Source organism: Sciurus carolinensis, chromosome 8, assembly GCF_902686445.1.
Source record: "Sciurus carolinensis chromosome 8, mSciCar1.2, whole genome shotgun sequence".
NCBI classification, from domain to species: domain Eukaryota; kingdom Metazoa; phylum Chordata; class Mammalia; order Rodentia; family Sciuridae; genus Sciurus; species Sciurus carolinensis.
The window spans coordinates 119,963,352-119,977,720 of NC_062220.1; the positions used below are offsets into that span (position 1 = coordinate 119,963,352).

At 36.2% G+C, this 14,369-nt stretch overlaps 1 protein-coding gene across 1 annotated transcript in view; it reads left to right on the forward strand.

The window, feature by feature from the left end:
- Positions 1-14,369, forward strand: part of Specc1l (sperm antigen with calponin homology and coiled-coil domains 1 like) — a 153,129-nt gene that overhangs the window by 94,797 nt on the left and 43,963 nt on the right. The window contains exons 11-13 of the mRNA XM_047559991.1: positions 2,128-2,211; positions 3,985-4,141; positions 8,327-8,429. Of these exons, the coding sequence (XP_047415947.1) occupies positions 2,128-2,211; positions 3,985-4,141; positions 8,327-8,429 (344 nt within the window). The remainder of the gene's footprint in view (positions 1-2,127; positions 2,212-3,984; positions 4,142-8,326; positions 8,430-14,369) is intronic.

A 14,369-nucleotide genomic window follows, 5' to 3' on the forward strand; every position in this document is an offset into this window, starting at 1 on the left:
CTGCCAGATTAAAACAGACATGGATCCTTAGCAGATGTGCAGTAAGAAAAAGAGTGAACTAGAATCAGACGTTGAATCCATATATCAACAGTAAATTTCATGAACATTTTTCTAACCATGTGCCCATAAAGTATATAGTAAAAGAGAAAAGATTGAATAAGGCAACTTAGACATACTTTCCATGTAGTTAATGACCAAGGTATGCCTGTAACTGACACTCTCTGTTTTAATCTGGTGTGTGTGTGTATGTGTGTGTGTGTGTGTGTGTGTGTGTATGTATGTGTGTGTTTTGCTGGGGGTTGAGCCCAGGGGCACTCTACCACTTAGCTACTTCCCCAGCCCTTTTTATTTTTTTATTTTGAAGTAGGGTCTCACTAAATTGCCCAGACTGGCCTTGAATTTGCAATCCTCCTACCTCAGCCTCCCAAGTAGCTGGGATTATAGGCATGCAATTTATTTGTATTTTTGACCTTCATTTTCACTTTCTTAATTTTCTGTATTGTTCTTTGGGAGACAAAGATTTTTAGGGAAATAATTCCTTAGTTTCAAAATTGTAGAATGGCATTTTTGATTAAATTTAAAATACTGATTTCTGTTTCCTACTATTTCCGTGTTCTGCTAACTTTGTTTCATCTGTCAGTTTTTGTGCATAGTATGCTTTTCCTGTAAGGATAAATGCCAACTGCTGACAGAGTTCAGGATTCTGATTGATGCTTACTTGTAAGTAAGCACAAAGGTGATGTTTGTTCAAGATAAGAAAGTTGTAATAATGACTCTAAGCTATTCATGTCCTATTTGTATTCATTCAAAAAGTAAGCTCATCCTTTTTCTGCTCCCTAGGCCACCAAAATAGTGTGATTATAATCAAATATTCCTTAGACTCTCCGAAAATGTCATTTGGAGTGCCATTGTTTATTCTTTTGTTGTTGTTGTTAATTCTCTTTTTTTCAACCTTAGGTTTTGGTGCTGAACCTCATCAATGCTAACATGTGCTCTATCACTGAACTACACCTCACTATTCCTGAATTATTAATTTTTAAGTGATGAGCATTCTTGGACAACAAAGCTAATGGTCTTTATTAAAATACAAGAGTTGTTTTCCCTCCCCCTAGTAGTCATAGGTCCCTAACACACCAGTCTACGCTTTTGCTTCCTTCTGTGCGTCCGTGCCTGAAGAGAGCTCCTATTGGGCTTATAGCCTTGGTAAGATATATGCAGGAGGAGAATGCCGGGGACAGCTTGTGCCAGTGTTTGGGCTACTAAAGAAACTCCTAGGACTTGTGTTTGGAGAACTAGGAAGGAGTAGAATAAGGTTAGGCTATAAATGTAGATGATAGAGGTGGTATCTGATTGTGTCCTTCCCCAGATGTTCAAAAATGATGTTTCCTTGTTGCCTTCAGACTAGAGTTCACGTCCAGGTAACAAGGCTTCTCCCTGTCAGGCCCAGAATCTCCCTCCAAAGTCTTTTTTCTTGCTACCCTGTCCATTAACATATACCCTGTGTTTTAGCCAACTAAACCCTTATTTTTTCTCTAACTTATACCTTTGCTCTGACTTTTCTCTGGCTGAAATATAGTTCTCCAGCCTTCTCAACTAATAAGGTCCAGCTTAATGCCATTATGTTTTTTGAAGCCTTCCCTGCTACCTGACATAAAAATTAATGACTTTTCCCTCTGTGGTTTGATAGCATGTTATCACCCTGATATTGTGATCATCCCATCCAGACTTGTCTATGGCTGTATGTATGATATGTTTACATAGTGTCCCTACTAATCATAGGCATGTAGGGCAAGATTTTATATAGTTTGTGCCTTAGACCTAGATTTGATAGACAATCTCTAAATTTTGGTTGAATTGCATTGAAAAGGTAAGTGACCCTCAGGGACTTAGAAGCATTCATCTATATAGACCGTCTCATCTCTAGAAATAAAATATTAAAATGGAATGTTTTACCATGTTTCCTGTCTACATTTTAGATAAACATACTGTGGGAGATCATTGGAGTGCTTTGGATTGGGAAAAAGGATGAACCACAAGTTTGAGAGAACTAAAACTCTTCCTTATACCTTTATTACTTCATTGTTCAGCATCAGATTTGTTTATTTTAACCCTTTCCACTTTGTGCAGAGCATCTCTTAAGAACATCTTCAACCAGCCGACCTGCTTCTCTACCAAGAGTACCTGCCATGGAAAGTGCCAAGACTATTTCAGGTAATGACTTTCATCTGATTTTCTTTTAAAAGACTTCCCCAGGAGTTTTTAAGTGCCCACAGTATATAATAGATGACATGTTGAAAATACAGCTTCATGCAAAGTTGCTGGAGTTGTCAAAGTATTTATCTCAAAATAAAGACTGATTTGAAGAGTTATTTCAAAGTACACCGAAATTTTTTGGAAGCTAAACTTTTTCCAGCATGGTAAAACCATCATATGATGATGAATTTGACAGATTTACTTTATTTATCATCTGAACCTAACTCTCCCGTTTACCAGTTGTTTATATTATTTTTCCTTGTGGCTTTAACACTTGATATCTCGACTCTAAGTGGGACCCCAAATGGAGAAATCTCTGTAACTCTGCCTCAGTACAGTTAATTCCCTCCTTGTACATAAAGTGAGCTTAGTACAGCTTCCTTCCTTCTTTCCTTTCTTCCTTCCTCCCTCTTAGTATGACACATGGGTCGGGACTTAGTACAGTTTTCAATACACCATTACTGAGTCATTAAACTAGTAGGGAAGTTCTGCGATCGGCTAATGTTATTATCCCAAGGACTTTTTCTGTATGCTTTTCTTTTAACAGAGATCTTCAGTTTTTTTCTCAGTCTGTTTTCTGTATTTTATAGAAAAATTTGAGAGAGTTTCTCTTCTAGTTTCCTAGCATACCACTTAAAAGAAACTACTGGTTTAAGACATAAAAAGAGCTGGGGAAAAATGAGTAATTATAATATTATATCAGAAATATATAATCATGTTATTCTAAAATCATGTAATAATAGAAAGCTCTGTTCCCTTTGGATATTTAAGGGGAGAGCTTTAGTAACGCAGAATTATATGCTACTGTGGTTATCTTAAAATCATCAATAAAAGTGTTAGCTGATTAAAAAAAGGGACAGTTTTCACAAATTGTGAGGAAAATATTACTGCTGTATAACATTGCTTGCGTTAAAATTAGCCCAGGAATGGTACAGTTAATGGCTTCTGTGGCTCCATCCTTTTCTGAGGTTGAAGAGGACTGTCTGAGGTCTGGGACTTGGGTGCTTCACTTGTCACTGTGCTCAGCCTGGTATTCTTAGCACCTGGCAGTGCCAGTGCTGTGCCCAGTAACTCTCTGGTAGACAGTGGCTTTTGTTGTGGCTGCATCAGACATCAAAGTGGCTGTTTCCACTTTACAATCCCCAGAACTTTTGTAATTATAACGAGGTACAATGCCTTACTATGTCAGACTCCCAAAATAGGACTTTTCAGAAGATTGTGGCCATTTCCCAGTAGTTGACTCAATACCTTTTGGTTTTCTGTTTGTCTTATTGATTCTTTTTTTTTTTTTTTTTTTTTTAATTGGGCCTGACCCAGAATTACGTATAGTCCTATAATCAAGTATCTTTCCTTTCTGTTCCCTTAACAGTGTTTTTGGCTAAGTTCAGAAAGGATGTATTGATTATAATATATCCTTGGTGTTGAGCAGGATTGAATAGTTGCAAGTATTACTCTGGTTTTTAGTTACAATTGTAATTAAGCTGACTATAGTATTCACTGTGTGCTTGGTAGATACAGCAATGGTAAGATACTTGTCCAGGAAAGGTGGGATTCCATACATATTTCAACTACTGTAATGTTTCACAGATTCTTTTAATTAATAAAAAACTTTCCAGTAATCAGTAAGATAAAGTATTATTGTTTCTTTTTGGAATCTTAAAAAGAAAATCTCAATAATACAATCTGAAATGTTTTTGCTGTAGCAGGCTTAATGATTGTGTCTCTACTCAGTTTCTCGAAGAAGTAGTGAAGAAATGAAACGGGACATTTCCGCTCCTGAGGGAGCATCACCAGCCTCTCTCATGGCTATGGGAACCACATCACCACAACTCTCCCTGTCCTCTTCTCCCACGGCATCTGTGACTCCTACTACCCGCAGTCGGATAAGGTAGAGAACAGTTAATGTTGGTGCATTTCATATGTACCTTTCTCAGCCTTTTAGAGTAAATGATCAACTTGTAAAATAATGGCATCTGAGCACCTGCATTTGTTCTGTCTTTTTGTATTAAATGTTGACTTATGTTCTCTTCTAATTGAAGAATCGGGTAAATGGTATGGACGATACTGACAATAAGAGACAATTCCTTAAGCAGCTGAGTATTAGTGTTTGTGTTTTTAACTAGAGAATGGTTGAGTGCAAAAGTAGGTACAGGTTGAGCATCCCTAGTCTGAAAGTTATCATGTTTAAAAAGTTTTGAAGTTTGGATTTTTGGTTAGATGCTCAACCTTGAGCATCTGTGCAAATATTTCAGAATCCCAAAGCTCTGAAATCTGAAACATTTCTGGTCTCAGGTATTTCAGATATGGGATATTCAACTTGCATTTTGAAATTTGATCCTTGGTTGTGTTAGAGAAGACTTCATGGAAGGATAGAATTTGAGTGGGGCTTTGAGAGTTAATAGTTGGAATATTATTGACAAGATGAGTAACCTGAGTGAATGTACCAAAGGGATGAATAAGCAAGTCAGGCAAAAAGATTCAGGGTACTGATAAAGAAGACCAGAGGAAAGCATCCCTACCATAGAAGACAAGATTGAATAACTAGGGTATGGCTAGGTGATGGAGGAACCTCTTTAAAGTCAAATTGAGTCACTTTTTGATGTAGTAGAAGCTATAAAGCAAGGTAAATTAATTTGTGTGAGAAGGTGGTTAAATGATTCTTTTATTCTGGATGAAAGAGAAATAGCTAAAAGGATAGCATAATTCGGCAGGACACAGTCATGAAGTCTGAATAAGGGTGACAACAGTGGAAAATTGCTGAAGAGAAAGTTGGGCCCAGGAGTTTTTTCAAAAGGAAAGATAACTTAAGCAACAGAGTTTTCTCAAAGAAATGCAAGAATGGGAGATGCCTTACAGGAAAAAGATGAATGTCGGAAAATGAGCACACATTGTTTATAGGAATGAGGAAAAACTGTTGACAAGTATCAAGAATAGGAGGAGGAATGGGAAAGGGTTTGAGAAATTTACCTGTGTATTAATTTATAGGATTAAGGATAAAATTGAATATTTGGCTTCCCAGACTCAAATTATGAGCTTACTTTTTAAAGCCATATCTCAAAGGGGGCCAACTTCTGAGAATAATGGTCCCATAAGGTATGCATCTTATGAGCAAGTACGCAGTACAGTGATGAAGCTCAGGGCACCCTGACTAGGCAGAGAAGTGACTGTCAGTGCTCCCTCTTTGTGTCCTAGGTTATAGGCTCCCTCATTGTGCCTGTGCAGAGGGAACTAGCTTGGGACAAACAACAAGAACTTCTATTGAATTCCCCACTTAAAAACTGCTCTTTGTAAGACCTTAGTTTTGCCTGGGCTTAGTTTCCTCGTCTTAGATTGAAGAAGTGACAGGATATGGCCCTTGAGCTCCAGGAGTCTCTTTTCTGTAGTTTCTTGTGTCCCCAGAGTTCCTTTAAGCTGTTTTTAAAATAAAGCTGACTTCATCCATGTTATCTAGAGTAAGCCTTCCACATTTATTGTACTATTGATTGATACTAGAAGTTGAACCCAGGACACTCAACCACTGAGCTCTATCTCCAGACCTTTTTATTTTGAGACAGGGTCTTACTAAATTGCTGAGACCAGCTTCAAACTTGGAATCCCTAGGGCTGGTGGGCAGGGGCACATGCCTGTAATCCCAGTCACTTGGGAAGCTGAGGCAGGAGGATTTCAAGTTGAAAGCCAGCCTCAGCAATTTAGCAAGGCCCTAAATAGTTCAGCAAGACCCTGTCTCTAAATAAAATATATAAAAAAAGAGTCAGGGGGGCACTGGGGATGTGGCTTAGTGGTTAAGTGCCTCTGGGTTCAATCCCTGGTATCAAAAAAAACCCAACCAAACAAACTTGCAGTCCTTCTGCCTCAGCCTCCCAAGTTGCTGGGATTACAGACATATGCCACCAAGCCCAGATTGTGATAATTTTTTTTATGTTGAACATGACAAGTTTTGTTTTATCCCCCCCCCCCCTTTTTTTTTCCTGGTCTGTTTGTTTTTTAGCTTGCCTTTTGAATTCATTCACATCTTTTAATTTTATCTTTATTCTCTTTCCCTTTGTTCCCTGATAATATATAGACTTCTTTGAAGCTTTTAAACCAAATCAGGAATCTGGTGGACTGGCATACAAACATAATTGTCTATCTTCATGGCAGCAATCTAACTGCACATTGAAAAAAATCTTGGTATTTTGCTTTTGGTTCTAAAATAAATAAAAATTGGTATTATTTCAGTGCACCTTTCTTTTGGAAGAGTTTCAATTCTAAACATGTCCTCTTTGATTTCACAGCATACAATAAAGGGTGAATGCTGACAGAATAAATGTGCTGAAGAATGCAAAGTCACTCAGTGTAATTACCTTTAGAACATTATTGGGGTGCTGAGTTCATGGGGCATGTGGCTAGAGTCTTTGCTTAAATCATAGAAAAATTGATCAATCTTTTAAGAACAGGCTACATGTTAAAGAGTATGTTACAAAGCCTTGTCTTTGTCCAGGTATTCCTTAGTATTCCTTTCTACTTCCAGAAGAGCTACAAGGAAGAATTTGGTTTAGAATAAATAGGGTTATATGCCTCCCTTGCCCCATCAACAGGGGTGATTACAGAATCTTGTTTATTTCATCATCTAGTCTGGAGCAAGTTATTTATTGTACCTGTAAAGCAGTTAACAGTGCCATAAAGTACCTTATAAGAATATCTTTTTTTAAAAAAATATTTTGTTTTAGTTGTAGGTGAACACAATACCTTTATTTTATTTTTATGTGATGCTGAGGATCCAACACAGGGCCTCACACGTGCTAGGCAAGCACTCTACCACTGAGCCACAATTCCAGACCTAGGATTTCTTTAAATGAATTAAATATAGCCACTGTTGTCTTGTCTTGCCTTTTCTTTTCTTTTCTTTTTCCTTTTTTTTTTTTTTTTTTTTTTTGGTGGTGGTGCTGGGAATCAAACCCAGGGCTTTATGCATGCTAGGCAAGAAATCTGTCACTAAGTGCTACCCCAACCCCAGTCATTGAATTTTTCCTCATGTGTAGTAAGCTCAAGTTTCTACAAGTGGCAGGGACCCTGTGTTAATCATCAGTTGCCCAGCACTGGCATACTACTTGGCACAGTGCTGCTCTGTAAGGTGACATTGAATGAGTCTATAGGAAAGTTACATTTTCTATGCAAGGCAGAATGGTAATTGTCTATAGACAATAAAGAATATACAACTGAGTGTGGTGGTGCACACTGTAGACTCAAGCGACTGAGGCAAAAGGATCATTTGAGCCCAGGAGTTCCAGACCAGTCTGGACAACACAACATGACACCATCTCAAAAAAAAAAAAAAAAAAACAACAACAACTTGGCAGTAAACACACCTGAGATATTTTATGGAAGTGATATGTTTTTAATGTTTATTGCCATCTGTTTTCCTCTCTGCTTACCTCAGTTGTGAGCTCTATGAAGACTGCAGCTATGTCTTGGAAACCTCTACCTTGCATAGACTTGCCCTTTGTATTTACAATAAGTAATTTTTTAGAAACGATGAGATGATTAAGGACATAAAAGATTAGAAACAAAAAAAGGAGTAAAATAAACCAGAGCATTAAAATGGAAGGTTAAGATATTGAATGAAAGACAGCCAGGACAATTTTAGATGCTGCCAGTATCAAGGTATTTCCCCCACTCTTCTAAGCATCCTGCAATACATCCTGTTGTTGTGAATTCATTTGCTACTGAGTCTTTGCCTAAGTGATGAGTAGAGTCCCAATCTTTGGAAGCAGAAACCCCTGACAGTTGTGGGTCTATGTGGGACCAAACTAAAAACTGATATAAAAGTCAAATGAATGGGACTGGGGATATAGCTCAGTTGGTAGAGTACTTGCCTCGCATGCACAAGGCCCTGGGTTCAATCCCCAGCACCACAAAAAAAAAAAAGAAAAAATCAAATGAGTGAACACACATGTTTTGCTATTTGATATATCATTGTATTGCTTAGTGTGTTTATTTATCTAGTTCAAAAATGCGAACTAATGCTGTTTTGTTATTCTGGTGTTCCAATAGAAAATACTGCAACTTTGGGTTCCTTGTTTTTACTTATCAGGGAAGAAAGGAAGGATCCTCTCTCAGCATTGGCAAGAGAATATGGAGGATCAAAGAGGAATGCCTTGTTGAAGTGGTGTCAGAAGAAAACAGAAGGCTATCAGGTAATCATAATGGTTTTTGTTTTTTTGTCCCACATAAGCAATTGCTAAACCAAGTGCCAGAGTGTCATAACTTGCTTTATATAGCACATCCAAAATGAGTCTTATTGTGATTTTCAGAAACACATCCTCAAGTCCAAACTGAACTTGGCAGAGTATCATTTCAATGAAATAAGTTTCTAACCATTCTAGAATAGCTATTCTTTCTATTTTATTTAGCTATTCTGGTACTTTTACAAGTCAAATTTAAATGCTTTTGTTGAGATATCTTCTGGACTAAGAGTAAAAATCACTTATTTCACTTAAAATGAATGTATAATCATCATGTTTATATCTCTTACTTATTCTTCATGGCATTTACCCATTCCCATTGTGATTTGTGCTCTCATCATTTTCACATTTGAACTATTGTAATATTCTGCCATTTCCTCCCTTTCTGTCTATCTCTATTTCTTTCAGTATTTTATTCAAGTTATAAGTGATGTTAAATGCCACTTTGGAGAGGAAGCTCTGATTCCACACAAAATGAACATTTCTAAAATGTATTTCTTATATTGCTAAAAAACATAATTTAGATTCCAAGTATCCTCACAAAGGATTTTAGTTACAGAGACTTTTCCCAGCTTTCAGCTGATATTCTGTCATATTTGGTACAAATGTGCAGAAGGACAACACAAGAAGGTAAATAGAATTCTGTGTTCTTGGTCTTATCACATCAGCCTTCATCTCAACAAAATTGCAAAAAGTAGCTAACTGCAACATTTTCAGAAAATGTTTCTGCAAAAGAGGTAATGAAGTAGTGGATGAACAGATTAATAAGATCTGCCATTAGCAGGTTCCTTTTGGACAAATTTGTTCATGACTTTAAGCAGGCATCTTCAGCTCATTGAGGATTATGAGCCAAGTGTATTACAGTGGACATAAAGAAAAGTCAATAGTTATTGTCTGCAGCTTCTATTTGCTAAAAGGAGGTTAATATTAGTAAGATGTGGAGAAATAGTAGCATTATGCATTGTTGGCAGAATGTAAAATAATATAACTGCTATGGGAAATAATATAGCAATTCCTAAAAAATTAGACTATTACCATATAATAGCTTGAACCCTTACCTTTAGTAAGAAGAAAGATCTCAAAGCAGTTACCTAACCTTCCAACTTCAGAAAGTAGAAAAAAGAAGAGCAAACTAAATTCCAAGCAATCAGAAGGAAGGAAATAAAATTAGAACAAAAATAAGTAGAAAACCAACAGAAATTTGTGGAAAAACAGTTGGTTCTTTAAAAAAGATTAACCAATTGACAAACCTAATCTGGAGTAACCAAAAAAAAAAAAGACTGAAATTACTAAAATCAGGTATAAAAGAGGGGAGAGTAATAATGACCTTACAAAAATAAAAAGGATTAAAAGGGAATGCTATGAAAAATTATATGCCTACAAGTATGATAACCTAGATGATATTGACTAATTCCTAGAAATTCACCAACTATCAAAACTGACTAAGAAGAAAAAAATCTAAGTAGACAAATTAACTACTAAAGAGGTTGAGTTAGTAATCAAAAATTTTTCAGCAAAGTAAAGCCCACCAGGTGGCTTCCCTGGTTAATTCTCCCAAATGTTTAAACAATATTTAGCATCAGGCCTTCCCAAACTTCCCCAAATCAAAGAGAAGATCACATCATAACTCATTCTGTAAGGCCAAAATTACACTAATAACCAAAACCAGAGACATAAGAAAATTACAGTGCAAGGCCATGAGTTCAATTCCCTGTACCACATAAACAAACAAGAAAACTACAGATCAATATTCCTTATGCAGAAGCTCTCAATGAAATGACAATATATAAAATTTTTTACCAAGACCAAGGGAGAATTAGTCCAGAAATGTAAGATTGGTTCAACTTTTAAAAATTTATATGATATAAATTTTATTTAATATACCATATTATTAGAATAAAGCTGGGAAACACCACACGATCATATCAATAGAGTAGAAAAAGCATTTGGCAGAGTTCTGCACCCATTCATGGTAAAAACACCAAATAAGAATAAAAGAACTTTTTCAGTGGGATAAAATGCATCTATGAAAAATCCACAACATCATACTTATTGGTGAAAGACTGAAAGCTTTCCCACTGAGATCAGGAAGAAGAAAGGATATCCATGTTTAATTATAATGTACCAATAAAAACATAAAAAGATTCACTAATTCTGTTCAACATTTTACTAGAAATTCTAGCTAAAACAGGTAAGAAAAAGATATAAAAAGCACATTTCTGTTTGCAGATGATATGATTTATATTTAGAAAACCTTAAAGAATGCACATAAAACTGTTAGAACTAATAAAGAAATATAGCACATTTGCAGGATACAGGAACAAAATCTAGTTTACTTGAATTTCCATACATTAGCAATGAAATTAAGATCCTACTATTTATAAGAGCATCAAAAAGAATAAAATACTTGGAAATTTAACTAAGGAGACCGAAGTCTTACATATTGAAAACTATAAAACATTGCTGAAAGAAATTAAAATATAAATAAATGGAAAGACATCCCTTGTTTTGATGCATATTATAGCATAGATGAACCTTGGAAATGTGCTAAATGAAGAAGCCAGACACAAAACCCTACCCTAAAATACTTCCATTTACTGAAACTGAGTACAGTTATAAAACTGATACTCTTAAGTTTTGCTAAGTGTCAAGAACATCAGTGTTGGTAGCTACAGGTTCAGTCTAGAACTGAAATCTCAAGTATAAATATTGCATAGTCAGTTTTTTCTTGATATCATTTTTTGAGGTAAACAACATATAAGATACAATTTATCCATTAAAATGTACATTTCATTTGCTTTTTAGTATATTCAGAGAATTGTGCAACCTTCACCACAATTTTTAAAAATGCACATGCTAGACAAACACTATACCACTGAACTACTTCCCCCTGCTCTTTTTGTTGATGGTGATAAGGTCAGGCTAAGTTGCCCAAGCTGGCCTCAAACTGCTCCTGCCTTACTTCCCAAGTAGCAATTTTAGAATATTTTTACCATCCCAGAAAGAAATTCTATAACCCATAAGCAGCCATTCCTCTTTGCCCTAGTCTGCTTTCTGTTTCTATAGATTCGCCTATGGATATTTCATGTACTGGGAATCACATAATACAGTATATGATCCTTTGTGACTGGGTTCATCTGTATTGTAGCATCTGTCAATGTCATTCTTTTTTTATGGCCAAATATTATTCTGTTGAATGGATAGACCATATCTTATTTATCCACTCTATTCTTTAGTAGATCAGCATTTGGGTTGCATTTTAGCATTTGGGTTGCATTTTTTGTTTTCCTTTTTGGCTTTTACATATGCGCTACTGCTGTGAACTTCTGTGTACGAGCTTTTATATGGACATATGTAATTTGTCATACTGTCTTATCTTCTATCCTGCTGCCAAAGTACCTTTTTTTTTTTTTTGGGGTCATATTAGGGACTAAACTCAGGTATTCTTGTATGCTAGGCAAGCACTTTATGATTGAGCTTCTAACCCTAGTCCTGCCAAATGTCTTTAAAATTATTATTTCTCTTGAAGCTACTCTATTTGTTTCCCCATTGCCATTTGGTTAAAGTACGAGCTCCTTGATATGAAGAGCAAGACCCCTTATGAGTGATCTGGCCCCTGAGTAGTGTTACTGACTTCTCATTCTTGTGAAAGCCCCTATTCCCCTTGGCAGAAAATGCCCCTGATGTCTCACTCCCCTCCCAGGGGAGTATCTATTCTTTAGCTTAGAAGTCAATGTCTGTGCAGAATTGTTTTTGCCCCAATGCCCTTTGTTTGTCCCACAAAGGTTTATCCTTCATACCAAAATGGTTTATCCTTCATATATTGCCCTCAGTCACCTCATGGAGCCAGATTCTTCCTTGAATTCAATCCAGGATAGAGTGTTCTTTTTTTTTTATATCAGGGCATATTCTTTTATATCCCACTTTACCTGTGGTCCCAAACCCCACAGGATCTATTACAAGGGTCTTGAAGTTGTCAATTTGCATATACCTATCTTCCTTTATAAATGATCAGCTTCTCAGAAAGGTCCTTGTCTACCTAGCATCCACCATAAGTTTTGGCATGTGGCAGAACTGAGTAACTGTCTGAACCTATATACCAAAATGTAATAGTATACTTTGGAAGTTCATTTTTAGAACAGTGCTTTTTAAATTTGTAAAACCATGAAAGATTGTAGGACAAGTGTAGAATCCTAAGAACTACTCCTAAAGATTTGTGATTTGAGAGGTATAAAGTGAGGCCCTAAAATCTGCACTTTTTATGAGCACCCCAAGTGATTCATAGATCATACTAAATTAAATAATTATAATTTTTAAAGTACTGCCCCAAAGTTACCATAGAACTTTGCCATGAATCAAGTTACTAAATAGAGATAATTCTCATATTAAATCAATGAGTTAACTAATGTCCCTTCGTTCCTTCCAATTTAAATTCTGATTCTATGATCTTAAGATGCTTACATTGGGGCTGGGGATATAGCTCAGTTGGTAGGGTGCTTGCCTTGCAAGCCCAAGGCCTTGGGTTCAAATCCCCAGCACCGCAAAAAAAAAAAAAAAAAAAAAAAAAAGATGCTTACATTGTATTATGTTGAAAAATATGTATACAAAAACCAATTAAGTTTCTTTCATTTACTTTATACTTAACAAGGCAAAAGGAAATATGATGCTTAGCAGAGTATTAATTACTCAAAAAGAAAAACATTTTTGTACACAGGGCAGTCTTTCCTACAAACCCATTTTCCCCCATTCCTACTTCCTGTGGACACACTTCTGTAATTAAAAAAAAAAGTGGTATACTTGGTTAATGTAGTCTAATTAGTTATATATGACAGAATGCATTTTGACACATCATACATAAATGGAGTATAACTTCTCATTCTTCTGGTTGCACATGATATAGATTCACATGGGTCATGTAATCATATGCACATAGGTAACAATGTCCAATTTATTCTGTCCTTCCTACCCTCATACGCCCTTCCCTTCTCTCATTCCCCTCTGTCTAATCCAAAGTACCTTTGTTATTCCCTGCACACCCCTTATTGTGAGTTAGCATCCACATATCAGAGAAAACATTCAGCCTTTGGTTTTTTGGGATTGGCTTATTTCACTTAGCATAATATTCTCCGTCTCCATCCATTTACTGGCAGATTACATAATTTCATTCTTCTTTAAGGCTGAGTAATATTTCATTGTGTATGTATACCAGTTTCTTTATCCATTCATCTGTTGAAGTGCACCTAGGTTGGTTCCATAGTTTAACTCTTGTGAATTGAGCTGGTGTAAACATTGATGTGGCTGCATCACTATAGTATGCTGAGTTTAAGTCCTTTGAGTATGGTATAGCTGGATCGAATGATGGTTTGGGGCTTTTTTTCAAAAGGAGATTAACTTCAGTTTCTTATGAAATATATCTGTTCTTATCTTTTCAAAGTAGATACAATGCTGTATTTTTTAAATTTTAAGGCCTGTAAATTAAAATTAAACAATCTGATTTGCATAATCTTTTTAAGCCAAAAGACAAATCTGCTAGAGCTCTTAATCTGTCAAGAACCAAATAAGAAGTGACAGAGCTCTTTTTCTATCTAGCTGTAAATACAGATGAGTATACATACCCATCCTTAGACGCCAGCAGTTTGGGAACAGGCCTTTGGTCTCTGTCTACTCACAGGAAAGGGCAGGTTTTGACACTTAACTAGCTCAGTGGAGCACAAGCCATTACGTGACACTTAGCACACACTGCTCTCACAGGCCCCAAATATATCATTAATGTTTGGACCATGCATGCTTAGCTGTCTAATCAACAGAGATAGATTCCCTAATACCCGTATCTTCTTTCACTAACTCTTTTAAGAGTCATCCTAAAATTACTGTGCTGATCACTATAATTTC